General features: G+C 38.4%; 3 protein-coding genes and 1 long non-coding RNA gene across 5 annotated transcripts in view; 3 read left to right on the top strand and 1 right to left on the bottom strand.

The window, feature by feature from the left end:
• Positions 1-375: 375 nt before the first annotated feature.
• LOC310730918 (low choriolytic enzyme-like) lies at positions 376-2,718 on the top strand. The gene is made up of 8 exons (XM_083550156.1): positions 376-525; positions 647-677; positions 779-844; positions 1,357-1,509; positions 1,596-1,713; positions 1,813-1,991; positions 2,286-2,367; positions 2,444-2,718. Exons 1-8 carry the CDS (start codon positions 460-462, stop codon positions 2,568-2,570), a joined length of 822 nt encoding a protein of 273 aa, XP_083406282.1. The 5' UTR covers positions 376-459; the 3' UTR covers positions 2,571-2,718.
• A 1,788-nt stretch (positions 2,719-4,506) lies between these two features.
• On the top strand, positions 4,507-16,994 carry LOC310730924 (ADP-ribosyl cyclase/cyclic ADP-ribose hydrolase 1-like). Its single transcript, XM_083550161.1, has 8 exons — positions 4,507-4,925; positions 12,415-12,544; positions 13,848-13,983; positions 14,126-14,208; positions 14,873-14,946; positions 16,260-16,346; positions 16,482-16,565; positions 16,645-16,994. Exons 1-8 carry the CDS (start codon positions 4,726-4,728, stop codon positions 16,700-16,702), a joined length of 852 nt encoding a protein of 283 aa, XP_083406287.1. The 5' UTR covers positions 4,507-4,725; the 3' UTR covers positions 16,703-16,994.
• An 8,797-nt stretch (positions 16,995-25,791) lies between these two features.
• Positions 25,792-26,423, bottom strand: LOC310730941. Its single transcript, XR_014535027.1, has 3 exons — positions 26,380-26,423; positions 26,304-26,328; positions 25,792-26,082 (listed from the first exon to the last, which is right to left on the bottom strand). It is a non-coding gene; the product is annotated as an uncharacterized lncRNA (long non-coding RNA).
• mtmr10 (myotubularin related protein 10) overlaps positions 26,079-27,504 on the top strand; it is a 28,807-nt gene continuing 27,381 nt past the window's right edge. Inside the window, exons 1-2 of one of the 2 annotated variants that reach the window (XR_014535004.1) lie at positions 26,079-26,738; positions 27,033-27,093. Coding sequence is in view for 1 of the 2 variants with exons in the window: in XM_083550109.1 (XP_083406235.1) it covers positions 26,682-26,738; positions 27,033-27,093 (118 nt within the window). In the remaining variant the exon portion in view is untranslated. The remainder of the gene's footprint in view (positions 26,739-27,032; positions 27,094-27,504) is intronic. The other variant, XM_083550109.1, reaches the window with a different exon arrangement.

Raw genomic sequence — 27,504 nt, forward strand, 5'->3', positions numbered from 1 at the left:
ATGTGTGTTGAGTCCGGTTTGTGCAGATCAGTCACACAGTTGTGTGTAAGTGTGTGTGTGTGTGTGTGTGTGTGTGTGTGTGTGTGTGTGTGTGTGTGTGTGTGAGAGAGAGTTCAGTTCAGTTGTTTAAATAAACATTTTGAGGATTTGGACTGTAGTTAATATCAACAGTCTGCTACACTGATTCAGGACTACAGTTTACATCTGATCTTCATCACTGCACCTCAACATCGTTTATCTGTAATAAATGGACAGATGAGGATGAGGTTCCCTCTTGAGTCTGGTTCCTCTCAAGGTTTTCTAAATACCAAGAAAAACATGTTTTGGACTTTGCGAAAGATTTTCTAGAAAGAGAAGCTGCTTTGTGTGAAAAGGAAGTGAGAAACACTTGAGAGTATTTAAGCTGTTCTTCTGCAGCACATTCTCCACTCTCACTGCTGATACACTGAGACTTTCATCATGTACCTGATACAAGGCATCGTCCTGCTCCTGCTCAGCGTCAGTGTTCAGAGTCATTCCATTAGAGTGAGTTACAGAAATATTAACCACATTAAAGATATTATGAGTAATAAAAAAAATACAATCTAAAAATGCCAATATGAAGTATATAAATATTTTCTTAATAAAAATGTCATCTCACAAATAGGCACTGGGTAATGTGACCTCTGAGGAGATTGGTAAGATTCACAATTTTAATGATTTTATCTGTTTTGTTTCGAAAATGTTTAATCTTTGCTGATTTTACCTTTTAATAATAATTATGTTAATTCCATTTGAGTTAACAGCAATGCCTGTCAGTACGACTCTGTTTCTGCCATAATCGAAAGAGCCAACGAGAATGTTGGTAAGAAAGAGAAACACATGAAACTGATTCAACACAAAACCTCATTAGAATGTATTCATATTTATTGTAACTCAGCATATATATTTGTGGATATGCATAATAAATGTAAATAAAAGCCCTTATGTGCCCTACTAAAAATGAAGGTTCCTGATTGTGAAGTTAAATATTGTTAATATTATTTTATAACCATATATCATTTGTTGGGTTTGAATGAATATAAATAAGAACTGTTTTATTTTTTTAAATCAACTCTCATCATACCTCCACAACCCAGTACCGTTTTAGCAATGCAAAAAGTTTCACTTATGAATTCAACATTAGCATTTTATTGGAGGAAATTACCACAAATGTGTATTATTTTTGCGTTTTTTTGGTGTTTACGTTGGCGTTCACTTACAAGTTAGAAGTTGTATGTTTAATAGATCTAATGCTCTGGTTTTTGGTTATATTAAAGATAAACAAACTAATAAATGAATAAAAATGCATACACTAAGTTGTGTTTTACTGAACAGGAAAGTTAAATGGTGATTTCACCATCATGCATGGTGACATAATGGTGTACACTGGACTCCAGAATGCAGATCCATGTACTTCTCGTGGCTGCAAGTGGCCCAGGAGCCGAGATGGGAATGTTTATGTGCCTTACGTCATTTCCAATAAGTATTGTGAGTATCAGGTTTACCTGGATTTAAAGGAAGATGTGTCGGAAATCCATTGGCTTTCTTTTGACACGTTTCTCTATTCCTGACAGCTTCCTCTGAAAGAAGTGTTATCCAGCGTGGACTGGACTCTTTCCAAAAGTCCACCTGTATCCGATTCATACCTCGTACCAATGAGGAGCAATACATTGATATAATCTCAGGAAGTGGGTATGCCTACAATTCTATTCTTGATTCTAATTCTATTCCATTCCGTCCTGTTCTCGTGTAATAAAAGCTGTTATGAGCATTTTTTTCTTTGCTGTGCAGGTGCTTCTCTTCCGTGGGTCGGAGGCCTGAAAAGCAGATTTTGTCCCTAAAAAAAAAATCCTGTATTCATTATCACACCGTCCAACATGAGCTTCTCCATGCTCTTGGCTTTAAGCATGAGCAGAGCCGTAGTGATCGTGACAAACACGTCAAAATCCTTTTCCAAAATGTCAAGCCTGGTGAGCAGAGCAGGAAATTCATTTCTTTAAAAAGCACTTTTTTTTATATCTGAAACTCTCATGTAGATTTTATTATCCTTGTATTTATTTTTAAGGCATATTATATATAAAAAATATTGAGTCTTGTTAAAAGGGTTGAACACGACTGCTGGTAATCGCAATTCTTTATGGTGTGATAGAATTACATGGCATTTTTATAATGTTATTATTTCTAACTTTTCTGATGAACTTGCTCACACAAAAGAAGAAGATAATGCAGTCAAAAGTGTAATTGTGTGATTCATATATTTACAGAAAAAGTGAGAAATTTTGATATAGAAGACACCAACAATTTAAACACTCCATATGACTACAATTCTGTCATGCATTATTCAAGGTAATTTATTTATTTTTATTATTATATATTTAAGTGCACAATTATAAATGCATATATATATACTTTGTTGGTCCAGGTGTGCTTTTTCCAGCGACAACAAACCGACCATCGTCCCGATACCAGACAATAATGTTTCTGTTGGAGGCGCCCCTGAGATGAGCGCCAACGACATTCTACGTGTTAACAGGCTCTACTGCACTTAAACCAAGCATTTTACACATCATCAGTGTTTCTCAATTCTTTTTGATCATTTTGCTTATAGTTACTACTAACTTTGATGTCATTTTCATTTTTTCACATGCACTGATAAAAAGCTATTAAAATGCATACAAAAAAATCGATGTCTGGATTCGTAGTGTGATAACGTGTGAGCTGTAAACATACATGCTGCGTGACTCCTGTGCGTAAAGGGTTCAGTGGCCGCTGGGAAATTTAGTCTCTAGTCCATAATCCTGACAGAGCAACTCCTCTAATATCCCATACGGGGTGTCCTGGAAAGCCAAAAAAAAAAAAAAGATATTCTCCAAAGGAGGGGGGGGGGGGGGGGGTTCAGTATCCATCCTCCAAGAGGTTAAAGGGACACTTGCAAAACAAATAGACACCAATGGCAAGGTTAGGCTTTGCTGCCCTGATGCTCTCGGTGGTGCAAAAGTCTCTGGTTCATATGTTACTGCAAAAAACTACAGAAAGTGACAATAATTATCTAAAGTAAATGAATATCTCTTGTGATCAACAAAATCTGCTGTCCTGACTCATTTGGAGTAATGTTTCTCTTATCTACCTGATTACAGGTGTGACCACACTGATGGGCTTTTTATTATGTACTCAACACTCAAGACTAGTGTGTGTATGATGAGTCATGATATAGATGAAGGTGAGCCTGTGCCCATTAACAACAAGTTCTGTAAACACTTTGCCTCAGTGTCAGTTTACACAAGCAGTCAGAGCATTTGCTTTTATTTAGTATTGAATGGTAACGTCGTCCCATTAGCAAAAAATTACAGGTAATATCCCGGGACTGGCACGTGCATGATAGCAACAATACTTTAGAGTTCCAGGGACCGATTTCTGTGACTGTTTACTTAGCAAACATAAGATTTTCCTTTATACCCAATACTTGGACTGTTTTGTGTTTTTGATACACTGCATTTTAATCTAACAGTCAAAAAGTCCAGTGATAAAAATAAATGTAATGTATACAATTATCTTGTGTTTAATAAAATCATTGAGTAATGTACAGATTCCTTACATCAGATTACTGATCAGCCTGCACACATTTACGTTTTATTAAAGCTTCATGTACATACCCAGGTGTTGTCTTTTCAAACGTTGATCATTAACTGTCTTTTTAACACAAAAGTCTTTTGTTTAGAGAGACAGCTTACCCAGACTGCTAACCCAAGCTCAGCACCCAGAGGCTTCTCCAAACACATTCCTGTGAGGTCTCCTTGTAGAAATATTTCACCGGCTTTATATATTATTAAAGGGGAAAGAAATGACAGGTTACTATTTAAAAGAAGCCATAAATATTATTTATTGTGTAATAATTTGATCTACATTGATGACTGAATTTCAGGTGATGTGATGAGGTACTTTAGAAGACAGTGATGTCTAACAGGTGACAGCACTGGTATTGTATTCCAGTCCATAACAAAACACTGTGATTAGTGTGAATGCGTTCAGGTGGTCCTAAAGATGAGATTCAGAATTGTGTTTATTGTCATGCATCTGAATAAGGTGCTAAATAAAATTATTATTATTATTATTATTATTATTGCATTTTCCTAAAACATTTCATCAATATAGATATATTTTGTACTGTAGTATTTCATCCTATTATAAATGTTATTTAAATGTGTTTTCATGGACATGCTCTGGTTTCTCCTCTATGATCTATCCAGAGATATTTACACTGTGGGTTGAGGAATTGCAGGAATTGCAGGGGGTTTGTGTGGGAGAAATTAATAACACCGAGAGAGACCTGCTTTACACATTTTGCCCTTGAGTTTTGCATTGTGCAGTAAAAAGAGAACGAAAAAGAGTCAGAAATTAGTCTTTTCCCCATAATGAGAACAGCAGATGTGCTATTCAGCCCGGCTGGGCAGATGTTTTGTTGTTAGCTCTGCGCTTTGGGGGGTTGGGGGGTTTTATCACATCTGTCGTGAAGTGTTTGAGTTCTCAGAGTTTTCAAAACACCAAGAGGCGGAGCTCAGGAGGAAATCTAATCCTTCTGCTGTAGGACATTGCGACAAACTGGCGAAGCCCCAGGAAAAGTCCAGGGTGCAGAACTTCTCACTTCTCTCTTGAGCTTTAGTGGATCTCTGCAGCTCCTGGAGTTCAGATAATGTTTAAGTGAAAATGGAAAGTGAAAAGGTTAAACGGCATTCGGGCAGAAACCGAAGGAAATTGTTCCTAATAGGATTCGCTGTGCTCCTAATTGTGGTTGTGGTCATCGCGATTATTTGCGGAGTAACTGCACAAAACAACTCGCACAGTTTCAGGAAAGTCGTGATGGAAAGGTGTGAAGAATACCTGCAGAAAAACAGTCACGTGACCAGGTAAGCTGAAGAGCTGTGGGTTTCAAGTGTGGACTTTGGACACACAATACAAGTAGATATTTTTTTTTATTGCAGCGTTTAAAGTAAGAATTAATTCATTCCGAATTATTAGAAATATATATATAAATTGGTAATATGCCCCCCGGGTGGGCTTTGTTTTCTCTTGTTATTCTGCTTGTACCGCAGTTACAACATTAAGGGTTTTTTCCAGATGTTTTATTTGAAGATATTCAAGTTTTTGTACTTAAAAAGCTCCTGTTTATTTATTTAATTTTCTGTTCTCTTCTATAATCAAATATCAGAAAATCTCGTTTAGTATCAGTAAAAGTTTGTTTATTGTTTTTTCAGTAATAAAATCGAGGTGGACAGAAATGCGAGGGTTTTTTTTACTTTTATTAAGTAGAAATGTAAAAGGTTTACATCAAGTTTACCAGGAATAAAAAAATAGATGATGTGTTTGGTTTGGTCGCAGACATGCTCCTCATGCTGACTCATTATTATGTTTACATTAGATTCCAAGAACTCATTAAGAGTTATTATGCAAGTCTTATTTCATTATCAAAGGTCAGAACGGATCTTCGATTTTTCAGGTTTAACAGTAAATAATGGACCTGGTACAGATGTTTACACCAGAAGGGTTGATTGGAATATTTTATAAACTGGTTAGCTGTGTTACACTGGGTTATTTTTTGGAAAATAAAAAAGAGACTTGATAAGAAAGACATGGTGTTGGACATGTTCCAGAGGTTTGAGAAAAACAGTTTTGATACCCTTTCGTGAATGAATTCTTCCAAGCTTGACCCAATGATGGAGATCTTCAGGCAGGCAGATGCTCCCATTATGTCCTTTACTCAGGTTGGATTTTCCTGAAAATGAATGTAATTGACTACCCAAATAAATAAAAATAACAGGTGCATGTGGAGAACATTGTCTGCACCATTGCCTCTGTTGTGCAAATTTGTTGAGTTTATCATGCAAATTAAATAAAAAATAGAGAAGGTTCTGATGGACTGTTGCCACTTCACACAAAAGTACTGTTAAAAAGTCTAAACCATGAAGCTTTGTTTTGTCTAAATGCTCCGCCGGTGGAAAAAGGAGTCCATTAACATGCTAAAGGGCTGTTGTGAAACTGGGAGTTGCTCCAAAAGGCTACAAAGACTGACATCAACCTCTGCATAGGTTCTTTTGTCAGCTACATTAATAAGTTCACTGATAAGAGCAAAAGCATTTTCAAATGTGTTCCAACTTGTAAAAATTTGTTCAACTCAAACTGACAGAATGCACTTTTCATTCAGCTACGGTGAGCCACTGGCTTACAGGTTTTGTCTACCAGAAAGCTTTGAGGAATGCTAAGAGGAACTTTAGAGACAGTGTGAAATCTCATCACTAGAGCTCTGGTATCCAGTGAATGTAGAGTGTTCTGTGTGTCATTATTGCCCACAGTGCATTCAGAAAGTGTTCACATCCCTTCACTCTTAGTCACAGTTAGTTGTTTCAGCTTTATGTGTTCAGTATAATTATTTATCGTTTATAAATCAGATTTGTGATCACTATAAACATATTCATATTAATAACAACTAAAACATCACACTGACAGAAGCATTCACACTATTTGCTGAAATTGATCTTAGGTGCATCTCATTTCTTTGGATCATCTTCCAGATGTTGTTTGCTTGCAAATTCAACTGATTGAGCATGATCGGAAACAGCACACACCTGACTACATAAGATCTATTTCATATTTTAGAATGCAGATAAGAGCAAAAATTGAAGGTTCTCAAGAGCACAATGGCCCCCATAATTGTCCCATTAGAAGAAGGTTGGGAAAACCAGGAGTGTTCACCTGGACAAACTGATCAATTAGGGGAGAAGGGCTTTGGTGTGAGGTGACCAAAAACCTGATGCTCAGTCTGGTTGAGCTCCAGAAAGTTAATGTATGGAGATGGGAGAAACTTGCAGACGTTCATCCTTCACTGGTGTGGGCTTTTGGTAGAGTAACCAGATAGAAGCTTTTCTTCAGTCTATGACAGGTTGGTTTTATTGTTTTGGCTGATTGCTTTTATTTTCTTTAGACTGAGTTAGAATCTGAATGTGACCAAACTTAGTGTGTCAACATTATTGTGAAACACTTGTGAAACAGGGTGAGTTGTTGATCTGAAGGTTGGAAGCTGCTCTGAATAAGTGCATCTGCTAAATGCCAAAAAATGTAAATGTTATATAACAGAAAGTCATCTGTGGCTTATTAGATGTTAAATCTGGTGAAAAATGTCGACTTTGACACAGGAGGCATATATACGCATTCTCTTGCAATTAAAAATATAAAATGTAATACATGTTTTTTTTCAATTCACACGTCTGTATACACACTTAAACACGTAAACACAGACAGTATGATAGCTCGTCATTTACACATTCATGCATTCATAAATTTCAAGATTTAAGAGTTCATTTTCATATCTACAGGAAACAGTCTGTTACACCAGCCAATAAATGATCATTCTGTGAGTCTCCAGGACACAATAAAGACTAAGTGAAAGAAAAATAGACATAAATTACAAATGTACAAAGTTACTGTAGTGTAAATACTAGACACAGAAGTGTGTGATATGAACATGAAGACATGTAAGTCTTGTGAAATTATTCATACATACAATTACAGTGAATTACAAATAATATGATGAACATGATGTTTTAGAGGGAGAGCAAAGCGTCATATTAATGTGATATAATATAGTATAATATAGTTTAATGTAGTGAAGTAGTAACAGGACTATTGTTCATTTGGTTCTTCAGTTTAGTGACATCTTTTATTTTACTGAATAACTATACAGCCAGTGTTTAAATGTTCTACATTCTCCATTGTCCATGACCTACTGTATATTGAACGGATTTAAATGTCAAAATACCAATAGATTAAAAAGAAATCCCTTCCAGAACTGGTTTCCAGACCAGTGTACACATCACTTTCTCATAAAAGCAGAAATAACACTTAAAGAATTCTTGATCTTACTCAATATCAAACTTTTATTTCTGGTGACTCTGAAAGTGTAGATTTGGAAACACATTTATTCAGGTAGAATGTTTAAGACCTACAAGACCAGATTTAACATTTAGTAGCTGTTCACATTTGATTTGCACCTGTGCATGACTGAAAGGCCTCACACAGGCTTTTGCAGGAGTTATTCAAGTGTGCAAGAGTTCACTCAGAGCATAGTTGAATGTTTACTAGTTAAGCGCTATTAATTAGACAGTTGAAAAAAACTTTTTCTTCCAAGGAACAGTCTTTTAGAGCAATCATTAATAACTGAATACAACAGAAACACTTATTTCAAAGGAATGGAGAAAGTTAAACCCGTTTTTTTAGATGTGTTTTTGAAAAAAGTTCTGAAACTTTCGACAAAGTTGTTAAACTGGAAATGAAATCCTTTAAGCATTGGGTTGTTTATAATAGTTTTATCTGCAGTATGTATCTTCACCCATTTTGTAATTGCATGAGCAGACGGGACACATTCATGACGTTCTGGTAATGATGACAAAATTCTCTTTTCGCAGCACTCACATTATCACCATTCTTATCAAAGGTTTTATGTTATCACTCCACTGCACCACTGGGACTAATGGCAAGACGTTTGAAATGAGCTCGTGCTGGTTCCAAACAATTCCCGACACTCCAGGGTCAACAACTCCTAGTTCCAAAATACCTTGTTTCCCTTGTATTATGCTATAGTATGTCTAGTATCATCAACACTGATTTTGGTCGGGATCATTTGGTTGATTCATCATACAAAATTATTTTCAAAATATTTCACAATAGTCACTGTGACTCATCCACTAATTTTACTGCCTTTCCTTTTTAGCTTATTAACGCATAGACTGTTTGTCCTTTATCCAGTTCAAAAGTTACAAATTACCTGCATGTTGGTGAGGAAATGACCATTTTCTTTTTGATGGCCAAACCCTTTAAAGTCTTTAAATGTTGTTATGACTGCAATAGGTTTAAGGAAATGGTGTTAAATTTTACTCCTAAAGAGCCGTTCTTCTGCAGCTCCAATAAAGAATTTAGAAAACATTCAACTCACACAAAAAGAAAAATGAGAGAAAGAAGGAAAACAGTACCATAGGTATTGCCTGCCCCGATCCAAAACTAGTCTTTGCCTAAACAGAACAGCAAAACCCCGTAGGTCATGTGATTACATGTCTGATCCTCCATGGGTCTCAAACCCATACTGAGTGCACCAGCAGATCATTTAGATTCATTTGCACGGGTCTGCAGTAGGGACTATATATTTATTTTCTAAAATAACAGCTTCTGTATCTACAATTTATAACCATGAAGTGGATCTGATTGAAGGTGTAGTGATTGGTGTACTAGTAGTTGAAGGAACCCCACCCACTGTTCTACAATAGAGTTGCTCTGGTGATTGAGGAAGAAGTGGAAATACACTTGAGTCACCACAGTCTTTAGAGTTTACACGAAAATAATAAAAAAAAAAACCATATTGTAAGAGGAGGTCCAACTCAAGGTTTATTGTGTTTTTGCATGCTGAGATGCTACAAGGCTCAGAATAAAGTGCTTTGAGTCTCTGAGCAGTTTTTTTGAGCAGCAGTGGGGTGGTGTGGGAGAACTTGGGCAGGTTGAACACAAGTCTTACAGCGTTCAGAAGAAGACCTGCCAGCAGAGAGCTGCAGTAGTCTAGTCTCGAAATGACAAGAGACTGAACAAGCACCTGAACAGCCTGTGTGGACAGAAATAGTCAAATTCTTCTGATGTTGTCGAGAAGGAACCAACAAGAATGAGCCACATTAGCAACATGTGAGGAAAATGACAGTTAATTGTCCATGGTTACCCCGAGGCTGCTAGTGGTGGCTGATGGGAAGTTATAAGAGAGTTATGTAGAGCTATTCTGATATCCTGACCAGAAGATCTGCTGAGCTATGCTCTGGACAAGGGCGTCTGCTAAATGCACAGCAGTGGTAATAAAACCCATGTGAGAATATGACTTCACCAAGAGGGTGGGTATAGCAGGAAAAAGGAGAGGACCAAGTACTGAGCCTTTTGGGGCACCAGTGGAGGGTCTGCGTGGGTTAGATGTCGACCTCCTTCATGTTACATGGTTGTCTTATGGTTGACCGTGTTGAATGCTGCTGACAGACAGTTGGTTAAAAACAGTGTGTTCCAGAGTTTTAGAAAGAACTGAGAGAAGTGATACCGACCCGTCTGTAGTTGTTGATGTCCGATGGATCCAGAACAGGTTTATATAAGTTACTGTCAAATTCCTGGCAGCTTGAAACCAATTCATTATTTAGTTTTATTTCTCTGAGCTATTTCTACCCAAAGATCTCTCAGTCATTCAGTATGTTCAGTTTTCTACCCCATTTTGTAAATCCTGAGACTCTTCTGTCGAAAAAATCTCATGAGATTTAAAACATTCTTTATGCATTATGCTGCTGCTACATTACTGACTGCTTAGACAATGTAGTAATAAGATGGACAGCGAGGGCCTGCTACACTGTTTTCTTTCCTCAACTTATTTAAATGATTAATAAATGAAGGAATGAATCAATACATAAATAAATATCACCTTTTCTTTTTACTTGCAATTGCACTTTTGGTTGTTCTCTCTGTGTCATAGTTCTGTACATTTTAAAACTAAAATTAATATCAAACAAATCACTAAGTAATTTTTTACAGCATGGGTCTTAGCCGGGGGTCTGTGACCCCTGGGGTCCGCTTTGGTACCACAGGGGGTCCACGAATTATGTTAATGTTGAATCACAACAAATTGAATATAATATTAAAAATATAAAAAAATATATTATAAATATTACATTCAAGTTCTAAATTTAATAAAATTAAAGCTGAAGTTCATGTAAATGTATAATTAACCACCTGAGAGTAAACGGAAACTGCATGAAACTGCAAATCTATTTGCCCCATGCCTCTGCCCCATGTCTCTATTTATTTCTGTCTTTGACCAGAAAAACTTTAAAGAGTCCTGCCTTAGAAGATAAAGAAACATTTCTAACATTTATTTCTACAGTCAACGAGGAACACATTTTAGATCAGAAACTGGAAACAGAGTCAGGCAGCAGTCTTGTGTTTACCACATCCACCTCTGTGCTGTAGCGTTAATATAATCTCCAGTCCAAATGTTCTGATGATTCAGCAACACCAAGGTTGTCACAGAGCACTCACTTTCAGAATTCGATTTGGTTCCAAACCAATAAAAGAGTTAAACACTTCTCTCAAAGCATGCTATGTTTTTAGCCAAATTTGTGTTTTAGCGACTTCTGTTCTAGAGCCCTCGCATGCGTCTCTGATACATTGGGAGTTTATATCAGTGTATTCAGTATGTACACTTGATCCACATTTCTCACCATAAAACAGATGAGATCTTTGCCCCTTGTTTTGGCAGAGTGTTGCATGCCTCAGTGATAAGCTCACACTGCATGTGCTGACAACTGGATAGTCGTGGGCTGACCTTAAGGGTGAACGTTTGAGGTTCATGGTTTTGATTGACTATAAGCTTTGCTACAGGATTTGCCATTGTGCAGCCAAGGTTTTAGCGACTGGGATTCCAGTGATGTAACAGCTGCTGTGAGAATGACTGCAGTTCTGAAGTTCCTGCTCGGCCGCTTTTTATCAGTTTGCTTTACAGATGTTTGATATTTGGGTTCTTTTTTAATAAAGTGAATATTATTTGGAAATCTAAATTGTATTGAAAGAAACAATTGTTGAATTTTTTGTTTTGTTTTGTTTATCTTAATCCAGACATGAATATCAGAATCAGAATACTTTATTGATCCCATTGGGAAATTGTTTGGTTGCAGTTGGTCACAGTAAAAGATTAAAGTAAAATTACAATTAAGAAAATATAAATAAATAAACAAATTTACATATTAAGGTATGTGACGTGAAATGAAATGTGTACATGCAGTTCAGCATCAGCTCAACATCCAGCAGAACATTTAGAGAGGAATAAATGATGAAGAAACTCCAGACTCGAACTCACCACCACACACGTGACCTCATTTACATGATTTTTTCTGAAGTAGTTGAAAAGAAGGTTTTGGGCTCATGATCATTATAATCAATCAATCAATCAATCCATTGATCAGTGTTTGAGTCATTAATATCATTCTATTAATAGATCAGTGTGCTGAGGGTCACATTCGAGTCTTTTATAAACTGAGTTTATTAAGTAAAGAGTCTTGTGACAACAAATATAGAAAATATTATATTAGAATATTATGCATTATAATATGGTATAGTACTTTGAAAACTTAAATACATTTAAAGGCAAAAACATTTGTACTTTTACTTAAGTGAAAGTTTAAAGGAGCACTTTTACTTTTGCTGGAGTCACATTTCACCGAGTGTCTCTACTGTAACACAACTACATGCGTTTCTGTATTTTGTCCACCACTGTAAATACAATAATATATTTCTCTTTGTGCAAATTGCCATTTTTTCTTTTTTGTTTTCTAGGAACAATGACTGCAAGATCATCTGGGCTGCTTTTGAGCAGGCCTACAGTGGAAAAGATCCATGTGATGTTTCTCCTAAAGCGTATGATCCTCTAATAGGTTCAGTCAAACAGGATGCTGTCTGTAATAGTGTAAGAATGCATTTTTTTATTATCTTTGGCATTTGACCGAAACCTCCTCCAGAGTGACTTACAGTATCTCGTTTATGCAGCTAAGCACTTTGTGGTGCTGCAATTTGAATTCCTCTTCTAGGTGTTAACAGATAGTGGGATAATTGATTACAATACTACTGTGGTGAAGACTAAAGGCAGTAACTGAAACTGTTGAAAGGATGCTCAGTAGCTGCTGTGCACATAATGATAGGATGGTAGTAAAGCAGAAGCTTGGGATGAGTATAGGACAGTCTTTAAGATTTCAGCAGCAGTTTTTAGCAGATCTGCATTATCCAAGTGAAATCAGGGATTTAGGAATCTGGGGAAAACGAGTAATTTTTATTGTTGCATTAGTAGTTGTACCGTATTTTTCGGACTATACGCCGCTACTTTTTTCCAACGTTTTGAACAACGAAGCGGCTAATTTATGGATTTTTCCTGGGTTTTTCCCGGTTTCACAAACTTCAAGCCAAAAAATTGAACCCATAACATAAGACCAGTGAAATTTCCGAACGGAAACGAAAAAACGCACCTCACCTGTGTTCTGAGCTGCACGGCTTCGGGAGAAAAAACTTTTTTTAAACGCACGCCGATGCCAAAAGATAAACTCCCGAGAGAAATAGTTGTGAAAGGAAGGAGGAAGACAGTGAACAATGACTTTCTTGGTGGGCTACTGTTTAGATACAAGCCGTTGTAACACGTTGAGTCTGGGTGAAGGGAGAGCTCGCTAACTCCAGTTACAACACAAATCATATAAGCACAGACAGGTTTCCAAAACTCGTGCTTTTTTATTTTTCTTGGCGACAGCGTTACGGGTTAGTCAAAGAAACTTAGAAATGAGCATCAGAAAATAATAAGGACATATTCCTCGGTCTTACACACAGGCAGTAATACCGGAAAAATGCTGTGCCGGTTTTACTGCCCAAAATACCGCTATGCTCTTAAATTAAGCGCAACATATTTCACCCATTACACCGTGTGTAACGTGTCTTTCGTTAAAGCCTGTGTAAAGTACATTAGTGTAGACGGCTTATAGACAGGTGCGGCTTTTTATGTTAAAAATAAAAATATTTTTTATAGTCCAGAAATTACCGTAATTCATTAAATATTTCTATCCACCTCTTTGACTATCTTAATAAGTGGCAGCTAAACAAGCTAGATATTTTTCTGAACAAGCTAGGTCAAGAATACAGTGATATTATATAATGATACTTATAAATAAGTCCTAATGTTTTCTAGTGGTAAACTCTATTTGCAAATATATCTACTGGTTTCTGTGCAGATGCTCTTCTGGAGCAAAACCAAACAGATGGCACATGCATTTACTGCCAAAAAAAATTGCCTAGCCACTGTAGAGGATACATTGCTTGGATTTATGTTTGATGACCTGACCTGGTGCAGCAAAAACAAAAGCAAAGGTACAGCACATCAAATAATTCTTAAATGTATGGTCTCATAGAAGTGCTAATCAGGTGAATGAATGGAAGGATGTTGTTATTATAGTTGGATAAATTTAATTAAAATACGATATCTTAAATATTACATGTGCTCCATCACCAGAAACCTTCACAACCGGTTGTCCAGGTTGGTCAGATTGTCAAAACAACCCAGTTCGATCTTTCTGGCTGAAGGCTTCTATTAATGTAAGTATATCTCACTTCCACCTCGACATACATATAACAGTTCTATAACACTGTGCATATGAACAGCACAGTAATAATTGACTTTCTTGTGCAACAAACAGGGAAAGAATGACATTTTTTGGCCTGTGGAGATTCTAGTAGCTGCACCAGATTGAAATGACAGATAACACAGTGGAATAGTGATCGGTTTTGTCTGAGCAACAACTGTTTCTTTGCACAGCTTGTAATCAATGGAGCTTTGTCTTTGTTCTCATTGAAATGCTTTACCCACACTACACTTCTTCTCTTTGATTAAATGTTCAGCTGTCCATGATCACACTTTTGCAAACCTTTAAATATGCATTCATTATATAGCACTGGAAGTGGTGATATATGAATAATTCATGGCCAGAAATCTGGCATTTGGAAACATTCAGAAAACCTTGTACTATAGTTATATTTAAGATTCCTTCATATACACACAACAATATCTAGTGTTGCTTTAGTTTTTGCGAATGATTATTAATTACCCACTTTAGCGGTGGTGCAGAAATCAGTGGAGTATCAGTGGAAATATTCCCTCCATAAAAAACACATTATATAATAATATTTACATTAGAAACATTACAGGTCTTACAGTCATATTGTGAAACCCTGAGTAGTAATGTCTTTATATTTTCACCAGTTTGCTGCCACTGCTTGTGGGGATGTGTCTGTGATGTTAAATGGATCCTTGGAAACCCCCTTCAGCAACTCAAGGTAACATATAGAAAAATATCAACATATTCTACGAATGGTTTGTGTTCCATGAGAATTAATTCTCATTTTGTGAAACCGTAATTGTAAACCTAGTTGATCTCAGGCAAATAACTAATTGAATAAATTCTAAAAGGCCACAGAATTGTGAAACTGATATGTCAGATACGTCTTTAATCTGCACTTAAACTGGGAGAGAGTGTCTGAACCCCGAACACTGTCAGGAAGACTATTCCAGAGTTTAGGAGCTAAATGTGAGAATGTTCTACCACCTTTAGTGGACTTTGCTATTCTAGGAACTACTAGAAGTCCAAAGTTTTGAGATCTGAAGGAGCGTGACGGATTGTAGCGTGTTAGCAGACTGGAGAGAAACATGGAGATAAACCATTTAGTGCTTTATAAGTAAAAAGCAGTCGTTTGTAGTGGATTTGAATCTTAACAGGAAGCCAGTGTAGGGATGAGAAGATTGGGGTTATATGGTGATATTTTCTCCACCTTGTAAGAACTCTGACTGCTGCATTCTGAACTAACTGAAGCTTGTTTATTAATGATGCAGGACATCCACCTAGTAATGCATTACAGTAGTCCAGTCTGGAGGTCATGAACGCATGGACGAGCTTCTCTGCATCAGATATAGACAACATGTTTCTCAGTTTAGCAATATTTCTAAGGTGGAAGAAGCTGTTTTTGTAACTTGGTTGATATGATTTTTAAAAGACAAGTTGGAGTCTAAAATAACTTCCAGGTCTTTTACTGTTGAACTACAGAACTACAGAACATCCGTCTAAATGCAGGTTGAAATGCTGGAGCTTCTGTGTACTGGTTTTTGGGCCGATGAGCAAATTCTTAGTCTTATCAGAATTTAATAATAAAAAGTCATCCATTCTTTTAATTCTTTAACACACTTAGTTATACAGGCTAATTTAGTGTATCGCCTGGTTTTGATGAGATAACAGGGGAAGCTGATCCCATGCCTTCTAATAATATTTCCTAGGGGAAGCATGTATATTTTGAAAAGCAGGGGTCCTAGAATTGAACCTTGTGGCACCCCATAATTTACTTGCATTAACCTGGATAGCTCTCCATTTCAATCTACATAATTATTGTCCCCAAAGAGGAAATTCGTGTTAGACATGAGGCGTTCACATTAACAAGACCAACAGATCAACAAACAATAAAAACATTAATATTAACATAAGCATTAGACACATAAGCGACAAAATCACACATTGAGACTTTTAAAAAAGTCCTACTCTTAAAGCTTTCAAAGTGAACATCTTATAATAACATCATTTGTTTTGTTTTCTTGAATAAAGTATATTTGGAAGTGTGGAAGTGAAGAATTTGGATCCTAATAAAGTAAAGGTTTTGACTGTACTGCTTGTCACCAAGGACACAGATGTGTAAGTAGACTGTAAATCTCTTAGTAAATGTGCAGATGTGTTCATAACACAAAACCTATTTTACTACCACATTACTGTTTATTACTAGACAATTCCAACATTATTCTAATGAGATCTTGTGCTCTCTTTTAACAGGACCACATGCCGACATCCCTCATTTCAAAATCTACAAACCAGTTTGAATCCACATATTTCTTACAACTGCAGAGATGTCCCTTAGTGAGTATAATATTGGGAGATTTTGTTTTGATGTTTGTTGTGTCTACTGTAAATGTTATAGGTCTGTTTTGGTGTCTAGTTCCAGAGTTGAAGGCTGTATTTCTGATCCAGAGATTCCGTGCCGCAGCTGCCTATAAGAACGCTGAGACCCCGGTGCTCGTGTGTAATCTTCACTCTGTACATTTCCTGAATTGAAATAGTGAAAGACCCAGTTTCTGTAGTACCTCGATTAATCCTGTTTGCTGTAGAAGTTATGTTGCTACTGTTTACTGACATAAAGATGAGACTACATTAAGACTGTGATTTACCTTTAAATTGTTTTGCATTAGCAGGACATTTAGATTCTCTTAAACCTTGTGTAATAAATACTTACTTCAATTTCATGTACATGTCAATTTTAAATAAAGATCTTTTCTACCACTCATTTTATTCAATAGCCGCTTTTCACTTTATTTACATATCAATTAGAGATCACCTAACTAGTGCCAATTATGAGAAGAGCTGAAAAAAGGGAAAATGCCATTTTGAAAAAGATGAGGTCACTAAATAGCTGTGTTGGGTACTGAACTCTACTGTATAATACATTGGATTGTTTCTGACTGTACATGTCCATATAGACTTTAATTTCAATATAATGTTTGATATAATAAAACATTTAATTTTGGCCTTCAATCAAGTTTGATTTTTGGCCCTTCATAGGAAAAGGTTTGGGCATTTCTAATATAAATGATATACAGAAGAACCAAAGATTTGTATGCCACTGGTGACTTCCACTGTGATCATTAACTGTTGCTAGGTTCCCTTTTATACTTCCACTGCAGGGTGACTTATTGTTTACAGCTACAGTGAATTTGATCCAAAAAAGAGACAAGAATTAAAACCGGTTTCATGCAGTTTGCAAGATGGGTCCCAGTTCTCTTTAATATCCATGTTAATAAAAAAATTAGACAACTTACAAATTAAAACGTCTCCTAAATAACTATCTAACACATGAATGGAATTATAATCATTTGTCCCATGAATTGCATCAAACTAACTACAAAAAAAATAAAAAAACTCCAATTGCCAACATAAAAAACTGCAGGTTTCATTAATGCTCCAAAAAGTGAACCAACATTTAAAAACAAGGTGATAATTATTCACTAAACCCTTCCTGCTACTACAGTCTTTCATTGGAATAAACAGCAGCCAGTATAAATACATTTGACACTGAAATTTGGAAAATGTATTCCATCACAGTTTAGTAGTGACGACTTCTTCACTGAAAAAATTCAACGTATTCAAAAAACAGTTGTGGAGGTCCAACTTCTGACAGCGTCTCCCGATCCAATCGTACTCCACAACTACACTGCTTTACACGTATAAGAAGGGAAGAGTCCTTTCAGGCTCCATCATAGCACAGAAACTGCTCTAGTTACAATCACTTATGACCTGCTTGTCGCTTCAGACCAAGGCTACATCTCTCTGTTCGTTTTGCTGGATCTTAGTGCTGCATACGACTCTATAGATCATGATCTTCACCTGGATCGCTTACATAATTACATCAGCATTCAGGGACAGGCATTAAGCTGGTTTAAATCCTACCTGTCTGATCGTTACCATTTCGTAGATTTAAATGGAGAGCTATCCAGGCTAATGCAAGTAAATTAGGGGGTGCCACAAGGTTCAGTTCTAGGGCCCCTGCTTTTCACAATATACATGCTTCCCTTTGAAATATTATTAGAAGGCATGGGATCAGCTTCTACTATTACGCTGATGATACCCAGCTATATATCTCATCAAAACCAGATGATACACTCAATTGGCTCGGATAACTGAGTGTGTTAAATAATTAAAAGACTGGATGACCCATAACTTTCTATTATTAAATTCTGATAAGACAGAGATTTTGCTCATTAGAACATTCTCACATTTAACCCAGCCATTAGGGGGGCACAAGCCAGGTCACTCTTAGTGCCGGTCCCAAGCCCGGGTAAATGGGGAGGGTTGCGTTAGGAAGGGCATCCAGCGTAAAACATGTGCCAAATCAAATATGCGGATCACAAATGAGAATTTCATACCGGATCGGTCGAGGCCCGGGTTAACAACGACCGCCACAGGTATCGTTAGCCGACAGGGTACCGGTGGAAATTGGGCTACTGTTGGCTGAAGGAGGAGAAGGAGAGGAGGAAGACGTCTACAGAGACGGCAGGAAAAGGAGCAGTGTAGGAGAGTAGAGGTTCGGGTTGGTACTTTAAATGTTGGTACTATGACGGGTAAAGGGAGAGAGATAGCTGATATGATGGAGAGGAGAAAGGTAGATGTGTTGTGTGTTCAGGAGACCAAGTGGAAAGGGAGTAAGGCCAGGAACATTGGAGGTGGGTTTAAACTGTTTTATCATGGTGTGGATGGGAAGAGAAATGGTGTAGGGGTGATTCTGAAGGAAGCGTACAGTAAGAGTGTAGTGGAGGTGAAGAGAGTTTCTGATAGGGTGATGATCGTGAAGGTGGAAGTTGAAGGGATGATGATAAATGTCATCAGTGCCTATGCTCCACAAGTTGGCTGTGAGATGGAGGAGAAAGAAAGATTCTGGAGTGAATTAGATGAAGTGGTAGATGGTGTACCTAGGAAAGAACGATTGGTGATTGGGGCAGACTTTAATGGGCATGTAGGTGAAGGGAACAGAGGTGATAAGGAGGTGATGGGTAGGTATGGTTGTAAGGAGAGGAATGTGGAAGGGCAGATGGTGGTAGATTTTGCTAAAAGGATGGAAATGGCAGTGGTGAACACGTATTTTAAGAAGAAGGAGGATCATAGGGTGACGTATAAGAGTGGAGGAAGGTGCACACAGGTGGATTATCTTCTGTGTAGGAGATGCAACCTGAAGGAGATTGGAGACTGTAAGGTGTTGGCGGGGGACAGTGTAGCTAGACAGCATCGGATGGTGGTCTGTAGGATGGTTTTGGAGGCGAAGAAGAAGAGGAGGAAAGTAAGGTTTGAAAGAAGAATAAGATGGTGGAAACTGAAGGAGGAAGAGTGTAGTGTGAGGTTCAGGGAAGAGGTCAGACAGGGGCTTGGTGGTGGTGAAGAGGTGCCGGATGATTGGGCAACTACTGCAGGAGTGATGAGGGAGGCAGCTAGAAAAGTACTTGGTGTGACATCTGGAAATAGAAAGCAAGACAAGGAGACTTGGTGGTGGAATGAGGTAGTGCAGGAGAGCATTAGGGGAAAGAGATTGGCAAAACAGAAGTGGGATCGACAGAGTGATGAAAAAAGTAGGCAGGTGTACAAGGAGATGCGGCAGCAGGTTAAAAGGGATGTGGCGAAAGCCAAGGAAAAGGCATATGAGGAGCTGTATAAGAGGTTGGACACTAAGGAAGGAGAAAAGGATTTATACCGATTGGCCAAGCAGAGGGACCGAGCTGGGAAGGATGTACTGCAAGTTAGAGCAATAAAGGATGGAGAGGGAAATGTGTTGACTAGTGAGGAGAGTGTGTTGAGAAGATGGAGGGAGTATTTTGAGCAGCTGATGAATGAGGAAAATCAGAGAGAGAGAAGGTTGGAGGATGTGGAGTTGGTGAAGCAGGATGTAGATAGGATTAGTAAGGAGGAAGTGAGAGCAGCGATTAAGAGGATGAAGAATGGAAAGTCGGTTGGACCAGATGACATACCGGTAGAAGCGTGGAGATGTTTAGGAGAGATGGCAGTGGAGTTTTTAACCAGATTGTTTAACAGGATTCTGGAAGGGGAGAGGATGCCTGAGGAATGGAGAAGGAGTGTGCTGGTACCGATCTTTAAGCATAAGGGAGATGTGCAGACCTGCAGTAACTACAGGGGAATTAAGTTGATCAGTCACACCATGAAGTTATGGAAAAGAGTAGTGGAAGCCAGGTTGAGAGAAGAGGTGACCATCTGTGAGCAACAGTATGGTTTCATGCCGAGGAAGAGCACCACAGATGCCTTATTTGCTTTAAGGATGTTGATGGAGTATAGAGAGTATAGAGAAGGACAGAAGGAGCTGCATTGTGTATTTGTGGATTTAGAGAAAGCGTACGACAGGGTGCCGAGAGAGGAGTTGTGGTATTGTATGAGGAAGTCAGGTGTGTCAGAGAAGTATGTGAGGGTGGTGCAGGACATGTATGAGGACAGTGTGACGGCAGTAAAGTGTGCAGTAGGTACGACAGACTGGTTCAGGGTGAAGGTTGGACTGCATCAAGGATCGGCCCTGAGCCCTTTCCTGTTTGCAGTGGTGATGGACAGGTTGACGGACGAGGTCAGACAGGAGTCTCCCTGGACTATGATGTTTGCAGATGATATTGTGATTTGTGGTGAGAGTAGAGAGCAGGTTGAGAAGAGCCTGGAGAGGTGGAGATATGCGCTGGAGAGAAGGGGAATGAAAGTCAGTAGGAGTAAGACAGAGTACATGTGTGTGAATGAGAGGGAGGGCAGTGGAGTGATGCGGTTGCAGGGAGAAGAGGTGGAGAAGGTGGAGGAGTTCAGGTACCTGGGGTCAACAGTGCAAAGTAATGGAGAGTGTGTTAGGGAAGTAAAGAAAAGAGTGCAGGCAGGGTGGAGTGGGTGGAGAAGAGTGACAGGAGTGATTTGTGATAGAAGAGTATCTGCAAGAATGAAAGGGAAAGTTTATAGGACTGTGGTGAGACCTGAGATGTTGTATGGATTAGAGACAGTGGCATTGAGTAAAAGACAGGAGGTGGAGCTGGAGGTAGCAGAGCTGCAGATGTTGAGATGTTCGTTGGGAGTCACGAGGATGGACAAGATTAGAAATGAGTTTATTAGAGGGACAGCACATGTAGGATGTTTTGGTGACAAGGTGAGGGAGGCGAGATTGAGATGGTTTGGACATGGGCAGAGAAGGGACATGAATTATATTGGTAGAAAAATGCTGAAGATGGAGCCACCAGGTAGGAGGAAAAGAGGAAGGCCAAGGAGGAGGTTCATGGATGTGGTGAGGGAAGACATGCAGGTAGTTGGTGTAAAAGAGGCAGATATAGAGGACAGGGTGGTATGGAGACGGATGATCCGCTGTGGCGACCCCTAATGGGAGCAGCCGAAAGAAGAAGAAGAAGAACATTCTCACATTTAGCTCCTAAACTCTGGAATAGTCTTCCTGACAGTGTTCGGGGTTCAGACACACTCTCCCAGTTTAAGTGCAGATTAAAGACGTATGTTTTAACCTTGTGCTCCAGAACATCTGATCACATCACATTATCAACTTGTGCTGTTAATATCATGAACAGCAGCTACGCTAATTCCTCTCCACTGCTTCTCTTTCTCTCCCCATCCCGAGGCTTCCTGAGGTTCCTCCAGCTCCAGTCACATCCCACCTCTTGAAGATTGTGGACCTTTAAAGAAGTAGATGCTGCAAACATCCAGAACCATCTAGAGACGTACCAGCGTTATTTGGATCTCACTTCATGTGGAGTTTTGACACTGGACCTCTTTGAGTGTTTAAAGGCTCTGGCACGGAGAAGCTGATGCTGGATCTGATGATTGCAAATGTTGAGCTATTTTATGAGTTGCTCAGAAGATCCTAGTTCCAAAACCTCATCTGACTGTAAAAGTCTGTAGAAAGATCATCAGTCATAATCACACACTCCAGTGCTCATGTTAGTTCCCACTCTCCAGTGTTCTGTAGTGTTTAAAGACTATAATCACACTCTTGATGTCACCCACATGAGGTTGAGGTTCTGCTTTTGAATCTGGTTCCTCTCAAGGTTTCTTCCTCATAACATCTAAGGAGTTTTTTTCTTCACCACAGTCTCCATGGTGATCATCAGGGATAAACACACACATATTAAATTCTGTAAAGCTGCTTTGAGAGTTTTGCTGCTTATAAGGCCATCTCCAAACAGTTTAAAATGATATTCTGAAGAAAATGTCCTTTCATTCTTTTGGTAGGTTATTTTTTAAAAAGGAGTAATATTCAAACTGTTTAATAATATAAAATCAAACTAACAATCCAATAGATAATCTTAACATTTTGCTAATATTATGTAGTTAGTTAAAATGTTCAGGCATCAAAATGAGCCACATTTTAAAAGACTGCAAAGAATTGGTAGCACAGCTCCTGTTCGAAAAGTTTACAGCAGAAAAGCACACAGCTTTAATACACAACTTTAGATGATGTTCATTGGGTTAAAATCTCAGTAAAAGTTTTAAGTGCAATTAAATTCCCGTGGTAATTAAATATAAATTCAAAGTGAGTTTGGCTGGTTTTCCATTCGCTCACTTGAGCTATTCTACAGTCAGCCACTAGAGGGCATCGGAGATCATTTAGCTTTTCTATCAAACCCCATTACAGCATCTACACACTACAGCACAACCAAACTTATCACACAAGAACACACACAGTGAGAGTGTGTGTACCGTGATGAGTTTGGTTGTGTTGTAATGTGTAGATCCTGTTAAGTAGCTGTGTGAGATTCGGTCTCTCTTCCTAACAGTAAGACTGGAGCTCTGGTACGAGTCGTTCGTTCTTTTGTTGTGTGATTAGTGTGTGTGTGTGTGTGTGTGTGTGTGTGTGTGTGTGTGTGTGTGTGTGTGTGTGTGTGTGTGTGTGTGTGTGTAAACATTAAAAGTATAGCAACTATTTAAGATATAACAACCTAAATCTAATCAGTGAAATCATATGAAACGTCTACCGGTCTTAATAGAAACTACAGTATCTCACAAAAGTGAGTACACCCTCACATTTCAGCAACTGTTTTATTATTTCTTCTCAAGAGACACAAATATAGAACTTAAAACTTGGATTTATTTTAGAGGAATCAATGTAATTATGTTTTAGAAGTATCTGTAAAACATAAATGACAACTCTATACACTCCCATCATCAAACACACACACACACACACACACACACACACACACACACACACACACACACACACACTGGGATTTAAACACTTGCGTTTGTCTCGACCTCCTTCATGTAGGCTTCGGTGAAGACAGGACACCGTGGGAGGTTTTTGCAGTATTTACTTCTGGAGCCACGATTCTCTTCACCTCCTACATTTTTTATTCTTTCATTCTTTTAAAGTTCTTTTCAATTCAGATTCTGAGTAAAGCTGAAACATTTCCAAATGTATTCATTTCAGGTTTTAAAAATTTCTCGTTCTTCTGAGTTTCCACCTCTGCAGTAGCCGTGGTGAGTGATTTTCACATTTCCTTCTGTTGATGAATGTTATTGTGAGTAAATTATAATCTCTTTATACATTTTCTTCTCTCCTTAGGACACACTGAATTTATTTATACAGCAAAGAAAAAGGTACAATTGTTCTGCAACACCAATAAAAGGCAGATAAGTACAGAGTCAGAAAGCAGATCTGATGTGAATTGTACAGTGAAGTGTGTTTAGTGTATCTGAATAAAATCCAGAGATTCTGCACACAGAAAGATTCAGACAAAGTTGGTGAAAAATGTCCTGTAATAGCGACAAGCAGATTTTTATAAAAATACTCATTTTATATTAAAACAAATGTGGAAAATTAAGTCAGATTTATTGGGATATTTGCTCGATATCGCCTTGTTTTCTGTGACTGTGTAACTTCCCTGTTGTCTCTCGTCTCAGAGTTCCTTTTCAGCTGACAGCAGGTTGGTTTGGCTTTTGTGTGTGTGTGTGTGTGTGTGTGTGTGTGTGTGTGTGTGTGTGTGTGTGTGTGTGTGTGTGTGTGTGTGTGTGTGTGTGTGTGAGAGAGAGAGAGAGAGAGAGAGAGAGAGAGAGAGAGAGAGAGAGACTAAATAAACCTGAATTTTTATGTTGTATTTCAATACAACATATATTTTATTGTCATTTTAAACATATATATTTTTTTATGTATCTTTGGATCAAATGAAATGGTTTTAAAGCAGCCGTAAACACCTCGTATATTTATAGTCATATACTGTACATTTATATGACAGTGTTGTTTCAACACAAGAACATGTTTCCAATTCAACACTCTAAAATTACTGAGCAATTTAGGAATAGTTCTGCATTTCAGCACCAATCACTGAACAGCGCCTCACTAGACAGTCAGTGTGGAGGATGAGGATTTTGTTCCTCTCCGGGTTTCTTCCTCATACAATCTCAGGGAGTTTTTCCTTCATCACATTCACCATTGTCTCACTCATTAGGGACAAACCTACAATTATAAGGAACAAACTTATCAGCAGTAAATTTATAAACTCTTTTATGCCACTTTATATTCTAATATATCTTATTAAAAGAGCTACACACAAATGAATTAAAATAAATGAAAAATTTAATTGTACAGATTTTGTCCACCAGGGGACGCCAGAGCTCCTATAAAATGACCCCCATTACTTCACCTCCCGTTTAATCAAACTCTGAATGTTCTTTCTCACAGCATTAGATCTCATTTTACATTAGTGTAATATTTATTATACTATAAATATAAGCTGCTCACAAACGAAACTGTAATCAGCTATCAAACAAGTGCCACTGATTCAGTTTTAGAGACTTTACACTAATAATCATATTGAAGTGTATAGTTACAGTTTCACACTAATACATGAAGACATTAACCTTTTTATTTCTTAGAATTAATTTAGACACAAAAATAAATATTGTACATTTTTATAATAGAAAAAACTCATTAGGAACCATTTCCTCTCTCTGTTTGTTTCCCTCCAGTTTTTTTTGTTTTTTTATATATATATATATATATATATATATATATATATATATATATATATATATATATATATATATATATATATATATATATATATATATATATACAAACGCATTGGATTATGGGATATGTAGTACGACCACGGCTACAAATCCAAATTATTTCACGATTTCCTTTAGAAAATCAGCATCCATAGTAAAATTCACACGTGAGTGATTCTGTGCATTATTCTAAGACAACAGCGAATAGCGGAATTTTACAATTTACAGCCGAAATCTATTCATTCTTTGAGTTTGGATCATCAACTTCCGGGAGCTCTGACGTGTCCGCCTCTTAATTCTGACCATCCAATCCACGAGTGTTTGATTTGCATAACCCACGCCCTTCTCACGCGAGACTCCTCCTCCACCCCCTCCCCACTTTTTAGGAGTAAACATGGCTGCGGCGTTGGCGGCGGAACCGCGAGCGCTTCCAGTCCTGACCGTGTTCATTCAGCACTAACGGGCAGGAGGATGAAGAACCGCGGTGGTGTCGCGATGGGAAGAAGAGAAGAATAAGCAGGAGATGAGGAGCTTTTTCTGAAATTTTGAACCTTTTTAAACTGGAAACTAAAGTTTGTTGTGTGGGAGAAGTTTTGACAGGAGCTTTGGATTTGCTGTGAGAGAGAACTTTAGCGTAGCTAACAGACTTCCAGCTAGCATGAGGTCTGATCTAATGCAGTAGATTAGAATAGATCACACACATTCGACCTTTAGGAATCATTTCAGGGAGAAAACTTTTACTCGGAGGAATACTGAGCATCTACTGGGAGATTGGACTGGGACAGTGTACTAAGAGATTGGACTGGGACAATGTAATAGGAGATTGGACTGGGACAGTGTACTGAGAGATTGGACTGGGACAGTGTACTGAGAGATTGGACTGGGACAGTGTACTGAGAGATTGGACTGGGACAGTGTACTGAGAGATTGGACTGGGACAGTGTACTGAGAGATTGGACTGGGACAGTGTACTGGGACAGTGTACTGGGAGATTGGACTGGGAACGTTTACTGAGAGATTGGACTGGAAACGTTCACTGAGAGATTGGACTGGACAGTGTACTGGGAGATTGGACTGGGACAGTGTACTAAGAGATTGGACTGGGACAGTGAACTGGGATTGGACTCGGACAGTGTACTGGGAGATTAGACTGGGACTGTGCACTGGGAGATTGGACTGGGAAACCCTTCATGTCACCTATGTGTATGTAGATAGATAAATAAATATCCTTCATCACTTCTTCATCCTGGGAAGATGGATTTGGTGTAATCTTGCATCATCATCATCATCATCATCATCATCATCATCATCATTCCAAATTCTGGATAAGTAGAATATACAATGGTGCTGATCCAAACCCATTCCCAAAGTTTGTTCTGCTAGAGGGCCTACAATCATCTGCTCAGGTTTGGATATCGAACCGCTTTCTGGGTTGGAAACATGTTCTCTCCGAAACCTCCGAAGCCGACGTTTACGTCTTATCTTTCTCCTGTTCAGGTGAGAACATCTTAGAAAGGTGCCTCTAGTCATACAGCTTTGAGATTCTCCATCACCTGGACCATGTTTAGAATTCAAGAGACATCATGAATGTGCACCTTTCCATGTAGAAAATAAAAAGTACTGGCACTAGAAAAGAGTTTCTCTGTCCTGTAACGTGCACGTGACACGTAAAAAACCCCTGAGGATACAAACCCTGGCTGCAGAGACCAGGAAAGGTGCACGTGGTGATCTTTAATTCTCATGACCTTCTCGATTGCAGTCTCACACGTGTCTTGTATTGTGTCCCTGCAGACCGACGCCAAGAAATATCTCCCGGTGTCCACCAAGAAGCTGGAGGCCAGACTCCTGCCAGGTATTTATAGATTTATTATAATAATAATAATCACAATGTGGTTTTTTTCTTTCTCCATAACAAATTCCATTATAGTTCTTCTTTTCCTCATCCCTCAAGTTTCTTTATTCCATCCGGCTTTTTTTCCTCCTGCTACTCTGCATGATTCCTGCTCGATTTGTTTAACTTGTAAACGTGAGTCCGGCTCGTCGGTCCGTTGGTTCGTTTGTTCGGTGCATGTAGCAGCGTTGCTCCACCCTGCGACTCTCCGGACTGCACGTGAGCTGGAGAAAGATGATTAAATGAATACGATGTTCGCGAGATGTTTCTCCTACACGCTTCCTGTGTACGGGACGGCGTCTAATCCGGTCCGTTTCCTTCACCCAGTCGGGCTGAGAGTTTGTTCCTCCTGGTTGTAGAGACAGAGCGAGA

This window comes from Silurus aristotelis (assembly GCF_946808225.1).
Source record: "Silurus aristotelis genome assembly, chromosome: 9".
Taxonomy (NCBI): Eukaryota; Metazoa; Chordata; class Actinopteri; order Siluriformes; family Siluridae; genus Silurus; species Silurus aristotelis.